The following is a 24122-nucleotide window of genomic DNA, read 5'->3' as shown; positions in this document are numbered from 1 at the left end:
CTGATCACTTTGTTAATATTGCATTCAGCTTCCTGAATCCCAAGCATCCTGGTTTTCCTCTGGTAAGGACTTTGCCCCAGCTGCTGGCTGCCTGGGAAGCCAGAACAGCTTCATGTTTGTGAAATATGGACCAGGATGGCGCTGATCTGCACAGCTGCACAGCTCTCCCTGTGTGAGCTGCTTTCTAAGGCCAATGTGCAGAGCACTGGTGCTAAGCTATGAATTTTGTCTCCCTGGCAGGGGTCTTGAGCTACTTATAGATGCCACATATGGCTCCTGAGCTGTCACCTGGCCTCTCCTGCTGCAGCCCAGTGCAGCAATCTCAGTGAGGGCAATGGCACAGGATGTGTCCATGCTGGCACGTGCCCAAGGATCAAGGATGTAGGTTGGCAACTTAGAGGTGTATTTGCTGCAGCAGCAAAGGTTTCATATGAGAATGAGAATTAGGCTTGGAATGGATCACTAGTACCTGGCTGTAAATAATTGTTTTATTGAGATCAGGTTACATAAACAGAAAAATTCCTGATACAATTCACAGCTGCCTTTGTGACAAAGCAATGCCTCTTCCCCCCCAACACTGACATTTTATAGAGAACACTCCTTCAGGATGAAAACAAAGCACCATAATGAGCAGTCCTTGCATGTGCATCCAGGAGCCATATATTATAGGGGCAAAGCACTCACTGAAGCAAACTGTGAAGCCCTTCACTGTTGTGAAGGAGACTGGCCTGACCTGCATTCATCACCACTCTGCATTTCTGAACATCTTTGTTCCTTTAATCTGCACTGATGGGAATACATAACCATGTAAATCTGCATTTTCCCATAATCATCTAGAAAAGCACATACAGTAAATGCAGCTTCAGCCACGCTTTAGCAAACTGCTGAGCTATGCAGAGCAGTGCAGAAAGAAATGGTTCTTATTCTAATTAAATGTTGCATTTAATTTTTGAAAGAGATGAAACATACCCATTAGGAAATCAAAAACTGTCATATCCATTATATCCAGAATTCTGGTCCCACTGTCATATGGGGGTGTTTGTTTAACCTCTTCACAATAATCTGGATCAACTTCCCATCTGGAAAAGGCAATATTTTGATATTTTATGCAATATACAAAGCTTACTGAAAATGACAAAAAAATGTTATTTTGCAAAGATCTACTTTTATCATGTTTGATTAAGGGCATGGTTAGGTAGAGGCAGCAAATTCCAGCAATGCAGGCAAGCAAGGAAGATTGTGGCTGATGAAAAAGGAAGAAAATCACAAGACTGAAAACAATCTGGTTCAGGATTTAGGAGACTAGCTGCACCGTCAGTGATATGGTGCAAAGAGCTCAGGGCTGCTGAGATCAGTGCATCTTTATCCCTTTGACAGGGCTTGGACAGGTCCCATAGCATCCTGTCCATGCCACAGGAGGTACCTGTCCCATGAGGGAACTGTGCCACTGAATTTGGGTTCAGGAGCACAAACTGCAGCTCCTGGCATGTGAAATGCTCTGTCCCTTCCCAGAGGAAAGGACTGGGTTATTTCCCTGCCACCCTGTGCAGCTCTGCTCCCCACTACTCACTCTGCTTTCTTGCGCTTGTGGTAGGAACGCCTCCAGGGGTTTCTCCAGGTTTTCCTTTTTGCTAAGGACAAGTCAGGCAGGAAAGCAGCCAGGGACCCCTCGATCTGGTCTGGCTTCCCACACAGGGCGTGCTCTGTTGAGCAGTAGTAGGAGCACTCCCCGTAGAAGCAGATGTTGTTGGCTGGCAAAGAAAGGAAAAGAGCTTTAAAGCCTACTCTTAAATTAGTATTGAGAATTCATAAAAGCACTGATGTATGTAGGAGCAGAAATAAATCCAAACCCCTGTTACCACACATAGTTTTCCTCCACTGAAAACAGTAGAAAGACATTATTTCAGTGGCTGAGATCACGCCCTGTGCAAAGCTCTTTGTGACTATTTCCAGTCTATTTATATTCCCCAAACCTTTTTATTTTTTTTTTAAATCCTGTCCTTTCTCTTTTGTTTTCCCAGACTGATACATTCCTTGAGAGCTATTTGCTACCCTAGGCTGGAACCCCAAATCCCACAGCTGAACAAGTGGCATGTGCCCAAGATTAAGTCACTTCTCAAAATCATGGCTTGTTTCTTTTAGACCAGAGAACATTTCATTCATTTCCTTGCTGGTATGAGAAGAACTGGCAGTTTTTGCAAGGAGAATTATTTACCATCCAGAGCCCCGTGGGGGTGTGCATGGAAGGTGGAAATAGCACGGACGTAACGCTGTCAGCACACATCTCAAACACTAATTCCTTCCTCCACACCTCACATTACTCCAACAACCACAGAAAAAGAATCTGCAGCAGGTTTTGGACCGTGTGTTACCTTAAAACCTCCCCAAAACTGCCACCACATATTTCTGTACCAACAGGAACACCCACATCTTTACAAGAACATCCTGCCCACAGGAATTCACTGAAGGTGAGAGAGAGCAGCTCATCCCCAATGCCCACCAACACCATACTGTGCACAGGAATAGGAGCACACTGCTGCTCTTGCCAGTGTGCTACAACTCTTGTGACATTGCTTTATGCACATAAAATGTCATTAGAGGAAGGCTGTGCCTTTTCCTCATGCTAATGCATGAAGCTGAGAAGTCACATTGCTTCCTGATTCCCCACAAGGCCTCTAAATTCAAATATTGTTTCTGAGCTCCTCTCCCTCTGGGCAGGCTCGGTGCAAAGGAGGCAGGAAGGACTGGGAGTAGCAGGAGGTGATTTTCTGCCTGCCACAGGAAGGTAAGTGTGGGTTTGCATGGCAGTGGTGCCCTGCAGCACACAGCCCTGCATGGCACTGTGACATCCCACATCCAGCACAGTGCCCAGTGCAGATGGGCACTGCCAGGGGGAGATGGCGAGTCAGGAGGGCAGGGACAACTCTGGGGATGACAGGAGGGAGGGAGAAACACAGCAAGGAGCTGTGGTTGAGGAAGGAGAGGTAGGGGAACATGGAACAGCAAAAAGGTCTCGTGATGCTTTTATTAATCAGCTGCATTATCTGGGGCCGGCTGTTAAACCATGGAATTATACCAAATAACCACACTACAAGGCTGATGTGTTGCTACTTGACAACCCGTCCCAGCTTCCCACTGATGTCCCAGCTTTCTCTATTGATGGCCACCTGATTTGCCCATGAAGTTGTGATTCCTTTACCCTAAGACAGCTCTTTTGCGTCACCCTGCTCTGGCTGACTCATGAGGGCCACCCATCCATCCATGCTCAGGAACAACTTGCCCAAACTGTATATTTATATTTACAGGGCTGGATCGTAGCAGTTAAATATATCCTGGCTAAGTCCACAAATATTTACTCTGTGGCCAAAAAGCTTGTTGACAATTACTCAAGGAAAAGTACTTCAGGGAAGAGAAAAGGAAGAACAGAAATTACAAAAGGGAGGAAGGGATCACTCAAACATATCTGTACTTCTGAGTTTGCAATTTAAGTGTTTTAAGAGATATAAATGAAGAATAACCTCTCTTAAAAATTGTGTTTCTGCTGATTTGAGGCTGCAGTGGGGCTTGGGCTTTAATTCAGCTGTGTCAGCATCTCCCCCTCATCTTTGGAGGGAGGGAACCATGCAGATTTATCTTGACTGCCTGAGATAACTTATCTTCCAGGGTTTCTATGACCTGACTTCCACCTGGCAGCAGGAAGCCAGTGCTCATTTATCTCCTCCAGGATCAGTTTTGTAAAGAGCAAAAGTCCCAGCAAACACCCCCCCACACCATCACAGCCTCTGCTGCTCACTATGTAAATCTGACCTTTCAAGAAAAAGGAGTTGTATTAAACACAGCATTTTGCTCAGTGGGAAGATAAATACTCTGTTTAACAGTTTGCTTCTGCATTCAGCTTGGGGAACAATGAAACCCTGCTCTGTATTGTCAATGAAAGCAACTGGGGCTAATCAGTAATCACACTGGTATCCAGGTAAATCTTGAGGGGAGCTGGGGGCTTTGGTGTTTGCTGCTCTGCAAACAGGGCTGTGCAGTGAGCACATGTGCTGCCTGCCACTCATCCCACTCATCCCTGCCAGCATCTTCCAGCTATTGATCCTCCACAGAGCCCCATTGCCTGCTCCAGCATCCAGGGCCCTGAGCAATGGCAAGGTGTGTCCTGCCACTAAGAGAGTGAACTTGCAGTAAAACCACAAGTGTATTTCTCACTGACAAGTTACATTTAATGGTAAATCCTTTTCTGCCAGCAGTTATTGCCCCCATGGGTTCAGACCTGTGGTACCTACTCCCTGCAGCTCCTGTTCAATTTCTGGGGATAGCAGAGGTGAAAGGATGCTGAATCTCAAGCTAAAGAAATTAACTGCCTTGATTGATACAGAACAGACATCTTATTATGTCTGCCCTAGTCCTTACATACCAGCAGTAAGATGAAGCAGCCTGAATTATCAGGGGAAACATTCATTTTTAAGGTTTCTTAAAAATGTAAGGAAAAAAAAAGAGGCACCAAATATAGAAAACCAGAGATCTCATTTAAGACTTCAAGGTGCTGTAGCAAGGCTCTTTGAAACCTAAGTAGGTGACCCACATTCTGCACAGCAGGCTGAGGGTGAAATTCCAGCTAGAGACACAAGCCCAGCGCTTCATGGCAATCCCACGCTGGGAGCAGGGTTTGGCTTCCCGAAGCAAAAACCAGAGAGAAAGGGGAGATGAGCTCCCCACTGGGGCACAGCCCTTCTCCTCTCACCGAAATTGCCCAAACCATATGTTCCTCTCACCAGATAGAGGTGTTTCTTGCATAAGTACACCTGCAAAAGGAGCAACAGCCAGGAATTTGTGCTCCTGCAGGGTGGGCAGGAATGGCAACAACAGTAGTGCTGGCAAACCAGACAGGGAGGGATGTTTATGCATCCTGGGATGTCCAAAGGCTGAGCATTTCCAACATGCAAAACACTTCTTCACTACAAACCAAAATTGTTTCCCCAAAGCACCAGAGAGACAAGAGAGCCCCGTGCTGCAGTGCCTGATTTTCATTATCTGAGGAGGAATGGATGTGGTTTGTAATGAAATGCAGGCAAAAATCATGGTCTGGTGATCGAAACTCCAACTAATTACAACAATTAAGAAGCAGAGTGTCTGTGTACTCATCTGCAAATTCTCTGTGCATCCTCCTGATAGCTGAACAATAATTCTTCTCAGGAAGAAAAGGAACAAGGGGGGATACCTTGAAGCAAATTGCTCAGCAGAGCAATTCTTTTATTCAGCTTTGCATGACTGTTAATAGAGGACATTTAGCAAGCATATGCAATTGGAGTACTGGGAAGAATCCTGAATATTTACTACAGCAATGCATGAAAAGATCTTTCATTTACCTGCTCAAAATAATAGGTAATTCTGAACTCTATTGTATGCTGAGAGGGAAAAAAATCCATAATCCCTTGGAATTGGTTAATATGAACAAAAACATAGTGCTTACTAACTGTGTAACATTGATTTCTTTAAGCTGCTGCCTCAATTACTTCCAAAATGAAGGCTGACATCATTAATATGTCTCTTTTTTCCTAGCAAATTACCATTCATTTGTAAAAGTAGTAGGGCTACTGCAGTCTGCCTTGCTGCAAAGGACGTAAAATTAATTTAAATAATTACTGACCTAATTCCATTTCTCATGTTTAAGTCCAAACTGCCTGAAAGTGCACTTTTCTGCAATCTGCTTTCCCTCTGAGTGCAGCCTAATGCATCCCCTGACCTGCCTGCTCACAGCCATTGTCACTTTTGCATGGGAGCAGGGATGCTGCTGTGTTCTGAAGCTGCCTGTGGCTCCCTGGCCCTGATTTCCACACCTGATGGGACAAGGCAGGAGGCCCAGGAGTGGAAATGCAGGGAGGTTTCTTCCAACACATCCCCACACAGGTCTGGGGAATAACAAAACGGGCTAATGTTGGTGCACAGCCTGGTGCGTGCATGTCCCCAGAGGTCTCACCTCCATTCCTCACCTTTGGAGGCATCTCTCCCTCAAAACCAGCAGGGGTTTGGAGGGTCACACCTCAATTTCTCACATTTTGAGGCATCTCTCCCTCAAAACCAGCAGCCTCAGCTGCCCTTCATCAGCCAGAGGAGCAAGTCAGCCCCTGAGCCTTCCTCAGGCTCCCTGTTCCTCTTCATCCTCACCTCCCAGACCATGAGTCTCTCCCCAGCACCTCCCTCTTCTCTTCCTTCCCTGCCCTCATTCTGCTGCCTGAGCTGCCTGCTGGCCTTGTGGAAGTTGTTCCTAAAAGCTTAATTTAGGTTCTTTGTTATTTTTTCATTAAGCATTAATTAATGTCTGCCTTTTAAGGTCAGTGTGAAATATAAGACAGAGGTTGGGCATATGTTAATGAGAATCTGACTAATTAAGCTGGGGATTTGTAGGGAAGAACTCTGACAAGTAACCAACGTGATTTAACCAAAGTATATTGATTCAGGAAATGTAAAATGGACAGAAAAATTAATTGCCTGAGCATTTTATTCTCCAGAAAAGCCTGATTCATAGTTAATCAAATATTTTAATTGAATTTATCTGAGACCTCCAAATAAATTTGAATAAAGGATTATGCTTGGATATCTGGAATTTCATAATGGAAAGATAAAGATCTTCATCCAAACTGGCAGCCTTAACTCTGTATTGCCCTGCTCTGGCTGCTGTAAGATGCTCAGTACTTGAGAACAGTTTTTTAATTCTCAGAAATAATTCAAGTTCATCCCTAAGTCTTGAAATACAATGTAGGAACACCAAAAATTAAGCAAACCTATTAATCCACATCTTACTTGCCATAATAGGAATAAAATGGCTTATGTTCAAAGTGGGCCAAAGCACCTTGTGCACAGACAAAAGATTTTTTTTGCCATTTTTTGCATGTATTTACCTACAAAAATCAAGCCAAAACCAAAAAGGATTATAGAGAAACAAAGAAGGAGAGAAATCAACTAAGGCAAATGCAGAAGTGTGTGTCCACCAGGTATGGTGAACATCTATTGTCACTGTAACTGCATGTAAAATTGAAGTGCTCATAATACTGGGTAGAATGAAACCTTCTGCAATTATGTAATGTAATTTACTAGTGAAGTTCTTGGAATAAATAACTGTCTGCTCAACTGTGTCCTGCAGAGCTGAACACAAATATGAAGCTAAAAATAGCAGCCGTAATAATGACTTTATTGGGGATCAGAAAAGTGTGATAAACATTTTAAGAGCAAAAGCTCGGCAATGACAGGGCCCTGGTTTCTAGCTAACAGCAATAAATTACAGTTACATTGGGAGAAACTGTAATTAAGTCTTTGGATCTCGACTTTAGGGATCTGGGATAAACAGCTTCTGGCCAATCACACACAGAGCAAGGGAGAGATCTCCAGAGGTTTCTGCTCCAGATTGCCTCTTACACAAGCCACAGCCTCAGATCAGCAAAGCACACTTGCACACAGCTGAAAAAATATGAATTCAACTACTGGAACATGGCACTGTGCTTTAAATTGAACATACAACCTATAAATTCTATATGTAAGAACAAACTTAAATATTTCTGTGCCTTAACTCAGAGCCTTAATTTCTCCATCTCAGCATCCCAGATGTTAAATAAGAGATGCTACCTCTTTTTCCCACCTTTTGTCAATTTTTCCCTATTCCAGTTGTATATTCTGGTGAGCAGGATAGGGTTTTATCCTGTGCCTGTAAAATTCCCACCCTGTGGAGCTCCATCCTTGACCAGGTCCACAAAATGTTGTGAGTGAGGAGTGAGTGGTATCAGCTTCTGGGTCAGCCCTCGAAGCAAGAGTGAGGACTGGGAACAATTCAGGTCACCTCTAGCCCAACAGAGAATTTGAGCTGCAGGCAGCATATATTACAGATATATTTCCTGATTTTTTTGTCCAAACTCCTGTTGTAATAAAACCTGAATGGCTCTGAGAAATTAGGTTTGCTACTCCAGTCAAACCCACAAATAAATGCATCTGACCAACAGAAGTGACAGATCACATTGCAGTAGGGAAAAAACCCCAACTGAATAACTAATGAGCTGAGTAATGAGGGTTTGGATAAACTGAGAACACCAGAAAAAATTGCACTAGAAACTGTTCTACATAAAACATTTTTTGAATACACTTTGGTGAACATAAAAGCCTCTCTCTGCAGATAATTTGTCAAGGGGAAAAGGCACTCAACTCAAAACAATAAAGTCTTCTTTGTAAGCTATGTCTCCACATTTATTTTTATTCAAAGCTCTGGAAGACAGTTTTATTAGAAATATCTGAGCAATTAAGCAATCTACACATCGTTTCCTTAAGTACGTGTTCAGCGGGATAGAGAGAAGAGAGAGTTATTTCCAGGGCTACCTGGTGAGATGAAAAATGTTCTCCACAGCTTCTTGTCACGAGTAACATCTCGAATTTCCCTGGTCATGTTCACCAGCCTGCCTGCCACCGGGGGCACGCGCCGGAAATCCAGGATCCTGCAGGAGGCACAGGAGACGCGGGTTATGGAAGGGATTAAAGTGTAATGGGAGTTACAGCTTTTAGGAAGCTTCATTACACTCTGAAGGCACATTTATCTGTGGGTTTTAAAGAACATAAAGCCCATCACTTTAAACTGGATAATTCCTCATGTAGTGTATTACAAAATATGTCCTGAATGTGATGAGCTCTGCATTGCATATGTAGTATGGAGTAAAACACAAGAAAAGTATGGAGGGCATTGTTCCAGGATAAAAATGAAGATACATATGATTCCAAAGACCAGAGACAGCAAAAATTTATTTTTTCACTTTGTGCTACTTCATGGTTGTTATGACATGCATTTTGCTCACCAGTTTTTAAGTGAGTTGGGGAATGGGATTTCAGCCTCTTTCCTCCATAAACACCATGTAATTCTTTTTCTGACAGCCTTAGTATGTGTTTGATTTATTTCCTTCTGCTCCTCTCTGCTTTAATACCCTTATACCAACCTAAACAATCTCCCTGAGACCAAAAATCTTCCCACAGGCAAAGGCTGGGAGAAGAGCCTCTCCCTACCCCAAACTCCCCCTCCTTCATAGATCATAAAACCTCCCTGTGAAGCACTGCTATGAGACACAGGAAAACAGCAAAGACCCCATACAAAGTCTCCCCATAGGCAGCATTTTTATATCCACTGTCTGCTGTTCAGATTTCCTTCACTGGGTAGCAACTGTTTTTCCTGCTTAGTGTGTGGATATTTAACACACCCCCCGCAGGAACTCCACTGATGTTTTTTTCTACAGCACCATCTGCTTAAAAAGGCAATATAAAATATAAAGCAGAAGGGATCAACACCAAGGTCAACAACAATGAAATAGAGAAGATCCTTGAAGGATATAGTCAGGATTGGAAAACCTACCCCGTGCCACCCAGTGACATTTTCCCATACCCTAGCCATCATTCCAGAAGGCAGCAATGCTACACAAAACCCCAAATAATTTGTGGCCCGAAAGCTTTGTGCTTTTGAAATGATGTTTCTTGGCCTTTCACAGTGTGAAAGATGCTTCAGTGAAATGCCATAGTTTCCAGACATACTGTTAATCACTAATTAGCAATTCCCAGCCCTCATCTGGGCAGGCAGGGAGGGCTGCAGTCCTGGGGCATCCACCATGCCCTGCACTAACTCTGGAGGGGGAACATCTGCAGCAACAGGAGCATGAGATGACCCCCACTGCCCTCTCCTTCCCATCAACTTGTGCCATAACTATGCTGCTGATGTGGGACAGTCCCAGCTTTTTGCTGTGAATCCAGAACTCCCTTCCATCTCAAGGACTCCTCTCTGAATGCACCATTCCCCTTGGCTCCTTTGCATCTCTGTGCCCTGGGGCTAATTGGGGTGAGCCAGGCTCCTGTCACACTAACGTGACACATTCCCTGGGAGATGGGTCCTCTCCACATCTACTGCAAGATCACAAGGGAAATTAATTTTTCAGCTTCTCTTCAATATAAATTCTCTTTCTTTTTGAGAATTACTTATCGCCAGGTTTCTCATTCCCAGAGTAAGTCGCATTTCCTAATTATTAACTTACTCTTTCATCATCTGCCATTTCACTTATTCATGGCATTTGCCCACCTTTGTTCCACTTTCCCCTTTTAAAAAGTAATTCAGTTTCAGGAATGGCCAAATGCAGGAACTTATCACAATATTTCCCCTTTTAATGTAAATCTGTTCCACTTGCCTGTCGAGATGAAATGCTGCTATTTCTGCATTATGTCTCTCATAGTCTGAGAAGTAAAAAAAGTCAGGCGGGGTTTCTTGTTCTCTGGTTTGCCTGCAAAGGAAAACAAGGGAAGTGTTTTAATTAAGGGTTAGCATTCCTAAGGAGCAGTGCTCAGTCATCAACATGCTGTTGAGGAGTTCAGTATTGTTTGCTTAATGGAAGACCTTTAAATACCTCATTTGTGCATTATTTGCCATGCAGCCTTCATTTAATCTTCTTTTTTGAGCTACTCTAACAAAAAATAGGAATTCAAGACTTGTGCAGGCAGTGTGCTGTCATAAAGCTGTTCCACTCAAAACTCTCGCTCTATTTAACAAGATCGGTTTTATCATTCTCAAGCATTTCATTAGCGATAGCGGTGAAGACAATGTCATTTCATTAAATTATCATTAACCGTAATTATGAAATTTCCAAAAGTAATAACATTTTTCTTTCATCTTTGGCAGCCATGCAGCTCCCATCTAGAATGTGCCTCTCCCTTTGTATTACTTAGAGCCAAAAGTGACATGTTTTTCTCATTTCAGAAGGAACAGGATCATTGCAGTTTGATGGCCACAACACTTGTCATGTTTCAAAGAACATTAACAAGAGTGTTCTTGAGAGAGGATGCAGAATTTGTTTTTTCTTCCCTTTAAGAACCAATAAAAAATGTCATTCTGATAGGAAGGCTAAAGCTTCCACACCACAGTAGATGGAAAATACAAAGCTCTCTGTTAGAGAGGAGCAAATCTCTGTCTCACTTCAAGCACCTTCCAGTCCTTTTGGATGGAGCACAGCTCAAGAAGCTGACCAATGCAACATCTGGGTCCCACCTCTACCTGTTCTGAAATCCTCAGAGGGAGATAAGCACAGCAAAGCTGCCTGCAGAGCATCTGCAAAGGAGGACAGCTCTCCAGAAGAGGAAAACAAAGCTCTTTCTCATTCCCTGCTGCCACAGGTGGCCCAGCTGACAGCTCATACTTCACTCATGCTGCCTGCTGGCAAATAAAATACAGCTCCTGCATGGGACCTTGGTGCATGGGTGGCTTTGGGATCATGCTGGTGCAGAGCTCAAACCTCCCCTGAAGTCCTAATTTTGGGGTTGTTGGGGACCTGAAGCTGTGTCTACCCACCACTGTGACTACCAGAGCTGCTGTCTGCCCACAAACCCACCTGGGGCTCTCCAAGCTGCTGGAGAAACCAGGCAAGTGCTGTGGTTTTTGGCTGTATGAAGATTTTGCTGTGCACCCAGCAGGGTCTGAAAACCTGATATCCTTTCTCAGACATTCCTTTTTATTATATTAACATCTTGGTAAGGTACTCTATCTTGCCCTAAAATGATGAACAACATCAAGGCACTTGTGTCCAACAGAACTCAAGGTCAGAGTGACCTTAAACACCCCAGTGATGCTCTGGCTAAATGGCACTGACCATTGTCACAGCATGGTCACAGAGGTGGCCAACACTTGGCACAAGTCCTGCCAGGGAGCTGCTGTGGCCACAAAGAGTTCACAAGGACACAAGCTAAAAGCGAGCCTGGCATAAAATAAAAAAATATTATTTTGCTTTGTCTCCATAAGAAATGCAAAAGGGGAAGGAGCACACCTACAAAGAGGAATAGGATGTGCACCTCACACAATGCACTAAGCAGTCAAGGCAAGAGTTAGGAGAGCTGCAATCTCATTGTGCATATTCCCTTTAAAATTGAAGGAATGAGCCCTGAATATTAATTCAAAGAAAAAAGATTAACCTATTTCTGCTGGCCATAAAATTATATATTTGTATGTTAGCTACCCTCCTCTCCAGATTTTAAAAGGGTTGATTTCTTCAACAAATCCTCACCCCAAGATTTTGCAAACTTTGCGCACATCAAGAACAACAGATAAGGTGCAGAAAATATTACTAATTAGCTAATCAATGCCATCTGCTTTTTATCTCCTGGACACTTTAGAAGAAACCATGGCTGTTCCTTTCTGAGAAAATCTTGCTGCAGAAAATCAGACTGAGCTGGGGGTTGGATCTCAGCCTGGCAAGCACAGCCCTGTCCCTGCTCCCTGTGCTCCCTGCCACCCCAGCAAGGGCTGAGGATATTTTTCATTTGGGAGTAAGTACAGCTGTCCTGCAGGCTCAGGCTTGTGTGTACATATTTTCCTGCTGTCATAATGTATTATCAAGTGGTTGCACACCCTCCTAAGGAAATAATGGAAATAATTGCCCTAAAACCTTCAAAAATGGGCACCGAATCCACATTGCAATCTAGACAATGGAAATACCAGTATTTTTTTTTACCTGATGACACATCATGAAACAACTCCCAAGTTTCTTCAGTGCTTAAGGTGCTTCCCTCTACAAAAAGCCACTTTGCACATTTTCCATGTCCAACACATGGTACCCACTTCTCTGCCTCTTGAAAATACCATGTTACGCAGAAAGTAGACTGTAAAGAGGATTTACCAACCCCTCAGGATGCTTTACATTCCTTATATTCCTCTGCAGAGCTCTCCAGATCTAAGATGCAGCAGATCCAAACATGAAACCCTCTCCTGAACCAACCTTGAAATATCCTTTGTGCTGACTTACTCCAATGTTCCACAGCTATAACAGAAACCTGGTTTCTTGGATCTAATATTAACTAGGCAGGTTTTTACTTCGAGCAGACATTTATTTTTAATTTGATGTGTGCAGCAGTACCTGAAGAGGTTCCTTGGGAATTCCCCAGGCAGAGCAAGCTGCCACACCACCAGCAAACACTAACATGTGTGTGGGTTGGAGCCCAAGAAACACAATTCAACTCACAAAGCCACATCAGTCTGACAGAGCTCTGAACCAATTAACAGAGAATATGAGAATGGCTTCAAGTGTCAAAGGGCACCTACATCATAATCTAGAATGTTTACTTTATCCAACTGCATTGATATATAATTTTATTTTATCCATGTTAAAAATTGCCTTTTTTTTTAATTGTGCACAATCTAATCAAGTCTGGTTTTTGCCTATTCTAATGATTTATTCTGATGGAAAAATATAGAGAGTTGGAAGATTAAACTTCTCTCAGCAAGTCCAATCAGTTAGATCATGGTAACTAGTCTTCAGCCCCTAAGTGACAGGCTGGAAAAGGGGAGCGAACTCTCAGACCCTTCCAGGTCAAGTAAAGCATCTTTTAAAACAACACTGGAACTGATCCACACCAATGCATGTTTTAAATCAGAATTGCATTTTAAAAGGGAAAAAACACCTACCCCTACATACAAGTTAGTTTGATTTTATCTGATGGTTATTGAAGGTTATTGTCTAATAAAATGACACATATGATGAGATACTTGAGCCAAGAGACCTCCACAACTTCTGAGGGACAATGAATTCCATTCTGAGCCCCCCTGTGCCAGCAGTGCCATCCCTCCCCGAGCAGGGACAGGTTCTGCACAGGTTGCAGACGGTGGGAGAGGGTTTCTGGCAGCAGCTCTTATTTTGCAAACAGTTGAAATCTGGTGATCCTCTCTTTGGAGAAGGATTTGGCAGATATTTATAACAGCAGGCTGGAAAGCTCTGGAGGAGAGACAGATGGAGGTCTGTTGATACTGCACACAGTTAAAAATTACACGGTGGCACCAGCCCAATTACAGCATGAGGAAAAGACAAATCAGCATGGGAACACGTGTAGGGAGGAAGGAAGAACTAAGGGGAATCAAAGCCCATGAAGATTTTCCCACCATGGCACAACTCAGAGAACACATAGGAAGCAAAGAATGATTTTAAACAGGACAGGGACATGTTTGTGTTGACACAAGACAAGATGAAACTGTGATCTGATCTGGTGGCTATAGAAGTGAGTCATGCTTACAAACAGAAGAGAGAAAGCTGCTCTGATAAATGAACAGTCATGAATAAATCTGGTGAGTCAGCTCCTTTCTAGCTATGGTTGGGACCTGGTTGGGTGTTCTGCAGTATTTGGATAAATCAACATAGTGATTTGTATTCAGAAATAATTGAAAATTATTTCTCAAGCTTGAGAAATAATTATTCATATTTATATTTCAAGCTTCTCTTCAATGTTTCTGTAAACGTTTTTTTCTTTTTTTGCCAATTACTTGGTCCCCCAGCCTCAACATCAATAACTTCTCAGGAGTTTTCTTTTTGCTGTTCACCAACCAAATCAGCACAGGGCAACTTCAGACTCTGCAGACACTCTAGTATTTCAGAAAATAGCATTATAAAAACTAAACCTCTGCCATGGAAATCTGTATTTAGTTTCCAGGATCACTAACATACACCTGCCTAAACTACCAGAATTAATACCCACCAGGGCCGTGCATTACTCGAAAGAATCCTGTTCAGTGCCAGACTTCCTCTGCTCTGGAGGGGTTCTATTATCTGTACAGCAGCCAGAAAGGCAGAAAATAGGGCAAAGAGCCCAAAGTGAGCTAAGTGTTATCCTGACAGACACATGCTGTCCTCCCATGCTGCAGCCCAGAGCCATCTCTGAGACACCTCTTGTGTCAAACCCACGTCCCTGAGCTGAGGAGAGGAAGTGGTGCTGCTTGGAAAACAGCTCCTTTTAAACAGGCTGCCCTCGTGTTCTGACACATAATCAGGGGAATCAGCTGCTGGGATTAGGGATGATTAGGGAGCAGGACAAGGAGCTTTGCAGCAGCAGGGAGCAGGTTTGCTTGGGTCAGGCCATTTTGCAGACAGAGCCCCTGCCTGACCCAGCCAGGGGAACTGGGCAGCAGCAAACTCACTAAGAGATATAAACCAGCAAGGCTTTGTAATTGCATTGGCAGGGACAGGACTAACACTGATAGGAGCATAATTTGGCTATGGGAACAGATAACAGGAGATTAACTGCGTCCACCCACAGTTATAGGTTGCTATTCTTCTCCTCTGGAAAGCAGCTTTCCTCTCTTCCTGTGGAGCGCTTAAATACCTGTCCTGAAGCCCAGTTGCAGGCTTAACAGTTCATACACAGTGTTACCTAAATGATAAAATATAGCTAATACCAGACTAAAAGGATAGTTACTGCAAGACTCAAAGGTGGCCACTCAGCAGTTTGCTGCAGTTTCAATGATTTTATGGCCTGGAATGGACTTGGGAAGTCACAAGCAGCCCCTTGATCCAGCACAGATGCTCCATCAATTGCAGAGAGCCTTTCCTCCAACACAGACAGGCATGAAATCTCCCAAGCCCCCACTGATGAACTTCTTCTTTGTACTAATGGGAAACTCAGACTGAAAGTCCGGTGTCTGCTTGCAAGATTTTCTCCCTCCCCTCCATGCAACACTTATGTCAAATTGGATTGTGCAGCAGGGGGATCTAGAGTGCCCTGAGATCATCTAAAGCTTATTATTCTAAGTAAAGGAGGCAGCCCATGGGAAAAAAAAAAAGAAAAAAGGTGTCTCTGAGGCAGCTGCAGTCTTTAGGAGGGCACTGAGATTTTGCATGCAGAGTTGTATCCTCTGGGAGGGTTTTCAATGCACTTGGCACCAGTTAGAACAGGTGGGAAAAACACCATTTAATTTTATAATACATTTTAATGGCTTAGAAAGTCCTTAGGACGAGAAGTGATACGGCTAATGCAGCTACATCTACAGCAGCAGAGATATCTGGTGCCTATTTCTGCCTCCTTATGGAGCCTTGGCAGCTGATGGCTCTGGCTTTATCAAAGCATTGTGCTACAAAGAGCACTCCCAGGGACCATAGGAGCTGTTTACAAGAGCAGAATATGGGCCAGAAAATGAGTGGCCAATGCAGGAATGCAAAGACATGCAATTTGAGTGGTACAGAAAGGATGTTTGGCCCCTTTCACTGCTATCAACCAAATGACAATATGGGCCCCTGCAGGATATTCAGGCTTCTCCAGTTTAACTAGCAGCTCTGCAGCTTGGAAAAATGAGAGAGTATTTACTGTGGCAAAGAGACAGAAATTCGAGCAGGGATGTGATAGCAATAGGAATAATTAGCAAACTGCCAAAAGGATAAATACCCAGATCATGCTCTTATGTGCCAGCCCCAGAGCACTTTTCTCCTGAGCAGACGGAGAGAGCTTGACAACAGCACATGCTCAAGGACCAGTTAGCTTAATATAAACCATAAACTTATGCAGAGAATAACAATAAGCTTCTGAAAGCACATTTGTATGTATAAATATCTTGTTACCTGGCACAGAAGGACAGTGGGGAGAAGAGGGTACGAAAATCCACAGGGACACAGTGTATTGAGGTGGGTTTTCTTTCTGTTTCCAGTGGAAGAGCAAAAGGAGGCTCAGGAGGTCACCTAGCCCATCCCCTGGCCCCAGGGTGAGATCAGCTAGAGCTAAACCATTCTTGACAGACGTTGCTTTAACATGATATTCAAGATGCACTTTTGTGATCACACAGCCACAGCCCTCCTGCGTGCTGGCCTCCCTCCCTGCTTATTTTCAGCCTTGCTCTTTCCCCTCATTCCATGATCAAGGCAAAACCACCCCAGGGACACCTGCTGCAGCTGATGTGAGTGCCTTTCTGAGGGGGGACACTTGTGACAAACACACCAAGGCAAACGGCTCCATTCCTGAAAAGAGCATCCCCAAGCCAGGACCTGGGAATGAACACCCTGCAGATCCCTCAGCTTAGAAGCCTCTTCTTTACTAAGCACAATTAATTCATTTTTAACTCACAAAAAATCCAACCAACCCAGAGCCCTGGAAGCCTATTTTAGGTTTTGCCATTAAAACCTGCACTGTTGCTAAAAGATAAAGAAGCAATCTCTAATTCCTCTGCACAGGTCAGTGCATTTGTGAAAATGTTGTGAAAAATCTGCCCCTTGCTAGGAGAAGCACCAGTGGAAGGTTCCTGCCATCCCATGCACTAGATGTCTACATATAAAAATAAAATAAATAAATAAATAAATATATATAAGGAGATTTTCACCTGAGCAAAACATTGAGTTACCGCTCCTGCCTATACAAGCACACATGATATGAAGGGATGAATAATCCGGGCAAATAATGTGATCCAAGAATATGAAAAATTCATTTTATTCTCCACTAAAGTATAAAAATAATAACACACCTAGACATTTTCCTCTTTTTGGGGGCTTTTCTGTTTCTTTTAGTGGCATTAATATCTCAAAATGCACCTTCTCTATACTGCTGCCTTTACTGACATTGTGCTGACAGTAAAGTCAAGGCATAATCTCACCAATCATCATTTCATTGTCTACCAGCTCAGAAGAATAGCTCTTTTCTCATTCATTCTTTTGTGCTTTCAAATGCATGAGACACGAAGAGAATCTTTGATCAGCACAAAACACAGAAGAGTTTGATCAACTGGGAAAATTTCCTTCAGCAATTCAGAATATCACTTCCAGCTCTGCCCAGTAAGTAGGTGACTGTCACCAGGGGAAAAGCAAATGGAAAAAATCTATTAGTGTAAGCACATTTTTCAGGATGTGTTCCTCACCTGTGCTTTTTGGTGTCACTGTCCCCTTCCTGTCCCCTGGGAAGGTGGCTGAGGAGATGGGGGGAGATGGGTGCTGAGCTCAGCTTGGTCAGAGCTCAGATTCACAGGCTGTTGTGATTCTTATTCTTATTTATTCTAATTCTTATTCTTTTATTCTTTTTCTTGTTGCTATTATTTAGGAGGTGGCTTTAAATAAAGCCACATTAATGAAATGCTGTTACAGAGCAGAGAAGCCCTACAAAACCAGAGGGATGAGCTCCAGTGCTACCCAGCTCCAGATGGATGTACAGAGAGGCATTCAATGTACAATCCAGCACATACAGCAATATCTAACACTGCCTGCTGTGGTTTGGACATGATGTGACCAGACAAGTAGGATCATGCTTTGTAACATTTGCCTCTATTTCCCCTGCACCCTGTAAACACTAGTGAGGTGCTTTTTTGCCTTTCTTTAAGGAATCATCAAATTTAAAAGGCAGGCATAGTGTTGGAAAGCACACAGGTTCTAAAAAAATTTGAGGTAAGATGAGTTTTTCCAACATTATGGGGCTGGTCTCAGTTATGGAAAAGCACCACCCCTGGATGCTGGGGTAAGGGAAATAAAGCTGCTTTCAAAACTACTGCAGAGCTGCTTCTGCTGCAGGCATTGACACACACGGCTGCTTTACAGCCAGCAGTTGGGACTGGAGTGTGTATTCCCAAAACCAGAAGCTCAGGTCTTCACACCCTGGTTTAGAGAAGCCTTCCGCAGCCCAGGGAGCTCAGCAGGAGGGTCACAATCCATACTGCAGTGAATTGCACAGGAGGCAGCACACACCACCAGGAATTACAGGGGTGCAAAGGTGGGACTCGCTGAAATTCATCTTTGTCTCCCTCCTCGAGATGCTGATGGGGAATAGGGAATGTAGAGAGCAGATGAACACTGATGCACAGTGGCTAAGTGGCAGTGCTTGTTGGGCAGAAATGTTTTTCCATCATCCAGAACAAGCAGGGCTTGCACAGAAAAACAAATGAGTCACGATGTGAAAAGAAAGGCAAGCTCTGGGAAGCTCCTGTCACTAATTTACGCTGCAGATAAAACAAAATTCTTGACCCAGAAATAAGGTTTGGTTCATCCTCGAGGTAGAAACCTGACTTGACATACAAGAATTGAAAGATTAAGAGGTATTTGACAGCACAACAAAAGACCTCCCAGTGCCAATGTTAACATGGTCAATGCTGTTGTCACAGCTGGGAGAAAAAATCCTCACAGCAATTAAAAAAGTAGGAGATGTCATTAATGAGGTGTTGCAGTGATATTTTGTGTCTTTTTAAAGACATCTTCATTAAGAAATTATACCACCATGAATATTTTCTGTCCCTGCATGGCCTAGATTCCTTTGTGCTCTTAAGCAAGTGGTGTGAGCATTTTTGCCATGCCAAGCCCATGGTATCTGTCATGTTTTATCCCTTTGAGGCTCCACTGTGCATTGTCTGCTCACCACAAATTGCAAACATGAAAAATGATACAGCTGCAAAAACTATTTTTGAAAAACTGTCAAGAGCAAACAGAGCTCCATGTGAGCCCAGTTACCTGCAGCCTCCCTTCAGGAAAAAGACTGCAGAGTATTTTCTACAGAGGTTTTTCAATATATAACACTTCTAGAGGTCTGAGAGCACAGGAGGAAAAAATATGTGTAAAATTAGAAGTCTGAAGCATTTCTTCAGCCCTGAGAATGTTATTTAATATGTCTGGGGTCATGAAGGGTAGGGATTTAATGGAACAATAACATTAAACATATTAGAAGCATAGCAGAGCTCAAGTTTCTTTCAGCTTTTTGGATTTTTTCTTCTCACTGTACGTGATGTATGTGCCCATTGAAATTCCTGGGTTCACAATAGGTTTATAGGTTGGAAAAAGTAATTACTGCGAGTCTGATGCATTGATACATAATTTCTTCCTTTTTATTCATGAGTTTCCTTGCTATCATTATGAGAACCATGAATACTAGCAAGTTTGTCCTCAAAATCTCCCAGGAAAATCTTAGCCCCGTTTTTCAGCAAAAGCTGCAAAACCAAGGAGCTATTAAGGATTCAGCCCTGCCCTGAGCAAAGCACTCGAGCCTCATTAAGCACATGCTTAACTTTGGGCACACATCTAGCCAGTGAACTGTGTGTGTCCTTGACAGCCAAACACAGAATTAATCCTTCCTCGGAGCTGTTTGTGCTCAGCACTTTGCAGGAACGAGCCAGAGATCAGCACCAGACCCCTGCAGCAGCCCTGGCCACACAGCCCGGCCATTGCCACACTCAGAACTGATTCTCCTTCTCCTCCTCTTCCTCCTCCTTCTCCTCCTCCTTCTTCCCACCCATGACAACAACAACAACTCCTTTGGGGAAAAAAAAAATCATTTCCCAAAAAGCTTTCTGCCAAAAGCACAAGTCAGTTTGGCCACAGGCTTTGCACAGGCTTTGGTAGGCCCCAAAGTCACCTTTGAGATTGGCCCTGAGGCCTGCAGCTCCCTGGTGGGATCAAGACTCCTTAAAAGTGAAAAAAGAGGCTCAAATCAAAGTCTCAGTACAAAATGAGAAAACAGGGGATCAGAGCATCTTGTGCAATCTCCTGTTGCAAATCCCAGAGCTTGTGAGCGCCAGCAGACAGCTCAGGCCCATTCTGATTTCCCTTGAGAATGCCCCACAGAGGGGCCAGAGGATGCACTGGTGCCCCATCCTTCTGCCCATCAGAGGGGACTTTCACCCAGTTTTGCTTTTCAAGCTTGCTCCAATCCCAGATCTCTTCCATAATTCTGCCACTGAGGACAGCAAGCATGTGGTTCCTGTGAGATAATTGCTTCCCAGGACTGAGTGTTTCCAATTCCTGGGAGCTGTGAGTTCCCAGTAAAGCACACATACCCCTGAACTCGCCTTCCTGCTGCTGTTAACATTCCTTAACCTGTGGCAAAGGGTGATGTGCCTCTCTGAGTTGAAAAGGAGGTGTAATTGCCTGCCTCAGACTCCTCCATGGTTCCAAAAGAAAAGGGAGCTGCTTTGATATGGTGTGGTTATTTCATTGCTCTAATAAAGCAAACCATGCAACCTCTCTGTTTCGTCATTTATTTTATTTTAACTCCTGCCTCATTACCACTCCTGCCAGCAAACACAACCTCTGTGAAGAGTGCCCAACTTATTCTCTGCCCTCAGCTGCTTCTACAGTTTGTGGGTAACCCTTCATTTTCTCATGTGTTTTCTTCCCAACCAGAATTTTGCCTAAACAAGGAATATGGAGCAGCCCTTTGCTGCTGGCCATGCCCCAGCTGAGCTCTGGCACTGGCCTCATCCCACTGCAAAGCCCTGCAGGTGCTCAGTACACCTCTGAGGCTGATTTCCCCTCACCCACACACCTCCCACCTGGGTTATTTCCATCTGCAGAGGGTTACATGTTTGGCAATGTGCTGATATCACCACTTTGAGCGTTTCTAAGGGAGTTACTTACTGCCTGCAGGCTGCCAAGGTGACTTACAAGTGCAAATACTCCTGGGTGCCCCTAAACCTCTCAACAATTTGGGAACAGCATTCCTCAGCCTCAGTCAGAGGATGAGGATGCCTTAGCTTCTCAAGTAGAACACAGTAGAAGTAGTGGATTATCTTGGTATTAACCCAAATGTTTCACTTCCTGGCTAAATTTGATGTAGTTAACTCCATCTTCCTCAGCCTTGGTTGCTCATTTATTGCTTGAGAAAGAGCATACTGGGTTGGAAGATTTTTTAGTAGCCTTTTCACAGAATAATCACACTGTTTTACAGACCTATAAAAAAAAACCCTTTTCTTTCTCTCTAAGCTTCTCCTTTTCCAGGCTGGAAACCTTCCCTGCTAATCCACACTTTATATTAAGGGCACCACATGAGTCACAAATTACTCTGGAAATTACACATCAGGGTCCTTTAAGCTTACAACTGTCTGCATGAAGTGTGGGTTCATGTTCTGCAGCCCACAGGGAGTCACTGGGTTATTCCCAGGGGAAAATCAAACCATATTAGCATCTCTTCCTTCTTCTCCACCTCCACTGAGAAGGAGGATTTTAACCTCCTGGCCTCCATGTGGGTCCTGATGCTGGGGAGCTCAAATATAGTCCCTGCTTGCCACAGAGCATCATCCTTCTCCTCCTTTTATCCCAGTTACAGACACAGCATTTTAGGGAAAAAATGGAGGTGCAGCTTTGGAGGAGAATCACTTTAAATGGCAGAGGATGCAGGATTTCAACAGGGCTCAGTATTGGCTTAAAATCCTTTTAAAAAATAATAAAAAAAAAAGACCTATTGAAACTTCTGAAAAATATTCCATATGAAAAGATAAAGAGCAAAAGGATGTTAGGGGAAGATCTCTGTGGATGCAGGATTTCAGAAGGGTTCAGTATTGGCCTAAATTCCTTTTAAAAAATAATTTTAAAAAAGACCTATTGAAACCTCTGAAAAATATTCCGTATGAAAAGATAAAGAGCAAAAGGATGTTAGGGTAAGGATCTCTTTGGCCCTGCAAGGGAAGAAAGGCAGTGGCTGGCTTGGCTGCTCAGGGCAATCACTGTTTTATATAAACATCTCCCATCAGGGGCAATCACTCGAGGAACTCCCACGCTCGAGGTGCAGACCAATATTCACGCTCGGTGGGTTGCAAAAATGCACCCACTCAGAGCTGGAGTGGAGATAAAGAGAGGATCTGTGTGTGTGTGCAGGCAGACACAGGGAACACTTCCCTCTCCTGTGCTGAGCCAGTGCTCAATGTGAAACAGGTGTGCCCCACTCTTAAGCATTCGTTTCAGCTGATTTAAACTTTAAAGTCTATCTACGTTGAGGAAGTTTGGTAAGATAAGGGGAGATTTTAATAAAGTGTGAGAGGGGCGATAAAAAAAAAGCAGAGCTCAGAAAAAACAACACGTGAAAAAAACAGGCAAGAGTAGAGGACAAGAGAGGGGAGGAAAATTATGCAAAGATGAGGAATAAAAGCTTTAGTGAAATGATATTGTTGCCAGATTTTTTTCTTTTTTTATGGAGCTGATTTATGACATGCAGCTGCTTTTCCCTAGCAGTGAATGTCTGGTTACCTCTCCTTGCATTTTAAACTGTGTTTAAATGTCTACAAAATGTGAAGCTTATCTACTGTATGTACAGTGTTATAGCTGTGTGTGTGCACAGCCCACAGCAGTTTGGTTTCAACGACAGAATGATGTTTTTCCCAAAGCCAAGGACACTTGTATTTCAGTTTTCCTACTGTGTGGATAAGTAAATGGCAGAGCAAAGCAGTTGTGTACTTTAACCATTGGACTTCATTGTCCCATTCCTGCAGCACTTACTGCTTTTCCTCTGGGTTTGATCCAACTTTCCTTCCACTCAGTGAAAGGTTTCCCATGAGTTCAAGGTGAATTAGATCAGGAAAGACTGAGCCAGTTCATAAACTGGGACCTGACCTGCATGTACTCAAATACAAAGAATAGTGAATTCATGGGAAAAGCTCCCTGTTGACTCCAGAGGATTGTAGAGCAGATGCAGACTCAACCAAATAACTGAATGAGCCACCTGTGACAGCAAACACCCTGTTCTCATCCATGCCTGGATGAGGGGGACAGAAGACATAACCTCTGGTTTTAGCATTTAGTTTGAATACACCCATGATATCCTCCACAGCTCTTGCCAATATCAAGGAGGATAATGCAGGATTAAGCAAGAGCAGGAGCTGAAGAATATTAAATTAATATTGGAATTTCCACTCTGTCTAGAGCACAGTGAGTATCTGACACTTTCAGGACCTGAGATCTCAGACAGTAAAGAATACACAAAGCATCTTCTTGTGTTTTATCACAGGTCCCTCAAGTTCCCTCCTTAAGCAATCTCCAATAGGCTGCTCTTACCAAATGCCTGAGTAGATTCCAATAAAGTTGAGTGAAGATCTTCATTTTATCACAAATATTGGCAAGAATTAAACCTGGGTTTTTTTTCTTTTTTTTTTTTTCCCTGTGTGCTGTTTTCCATGCAGCTCACAGGCAGTGATTGTATTGACAGGACTGCTCAACATCAATATGAATGTCAGAGAAGTATTACAGGATTAGTTACAGACAGCCAGGGCACCTCTGGACTGAATCAGCTTAGTGGTTCAAACAGGTGGAAGAAGAAACCAAAAGAAATAAAACAAAGTGGGTTCCTTGCTCACCTCCAGGAAAATGAGAAAATGACACAAAGTTACAAAGATTAAATTTGACATTTCATTTTTTATACATATACAGATCTTTTTAGTCACCTCTTTAAAAATATTAGCTCTAGCCTTCTATTTCCAGCATCACATATGCTGGTGCTACGATGTCACAATGTTTTCAATGTCCCCACTGCTCTGGCAGGAGCAGAGGCCAGAGCAGTGGGGACACTGAAAACACAAAAAACCTAAAAACCCACTGTTTGCATAAAATCCTATAAGAATTAAGCACTCAGTTGTTCTT

The 24122-nt window shown here is 43.4% G+C and overlaps 1 protein-coding gene across 1 annotated transcript in view; it reads right to left on the bottom strand.

Moving 5' to 3' along the window:
* Positions 1–24122, bottom strand: part of FAM20C (FAM20C golgi associated secretory pathway kinase) — a 56076-nt gene that overhangs the window by 2607 nt on the left and 29347 nt on the right. Inside the window, exons 4-7 of the mRNA XM_054271237.1 lie at positions 10203–10295; positions 8365–8480; positions 1571–1751; positions 970–1079 (exon numbers count right to left, since the gene is read on the bottom strand). Of these exons, the coding sequence (XP_054127212.1) occupies positions 970–1079; positions 1571–1751; positions 8365–8480; positions 10203–10295 (500 nt within the window). The remainder of the gene's footprint in view (positions 1–969; positions 1080–1570; positions 1752–8364; positions 8481–10202; positions 10296–24122) is intronic.

The sequence above is a fragment of the Melozone crissalis genome, unplaced genomic scaffold (assembly GCF_028551555.1).
Source record: "Melozone crissalis strain CALT ecotype California unplaced genomic scaffold, PUWL_Pcris_2 ptg000012l_1, whole genome shotgun sequence".
Lineage (NCBI taxonomy): Eukaryota > Metazoa > Chordata > Aves > Passeriformes > Passerellidae > Melozone > Melozone crissalis.
This window is presented reverse-complemented; position numbering and strand designations above follow the sequence as displayed.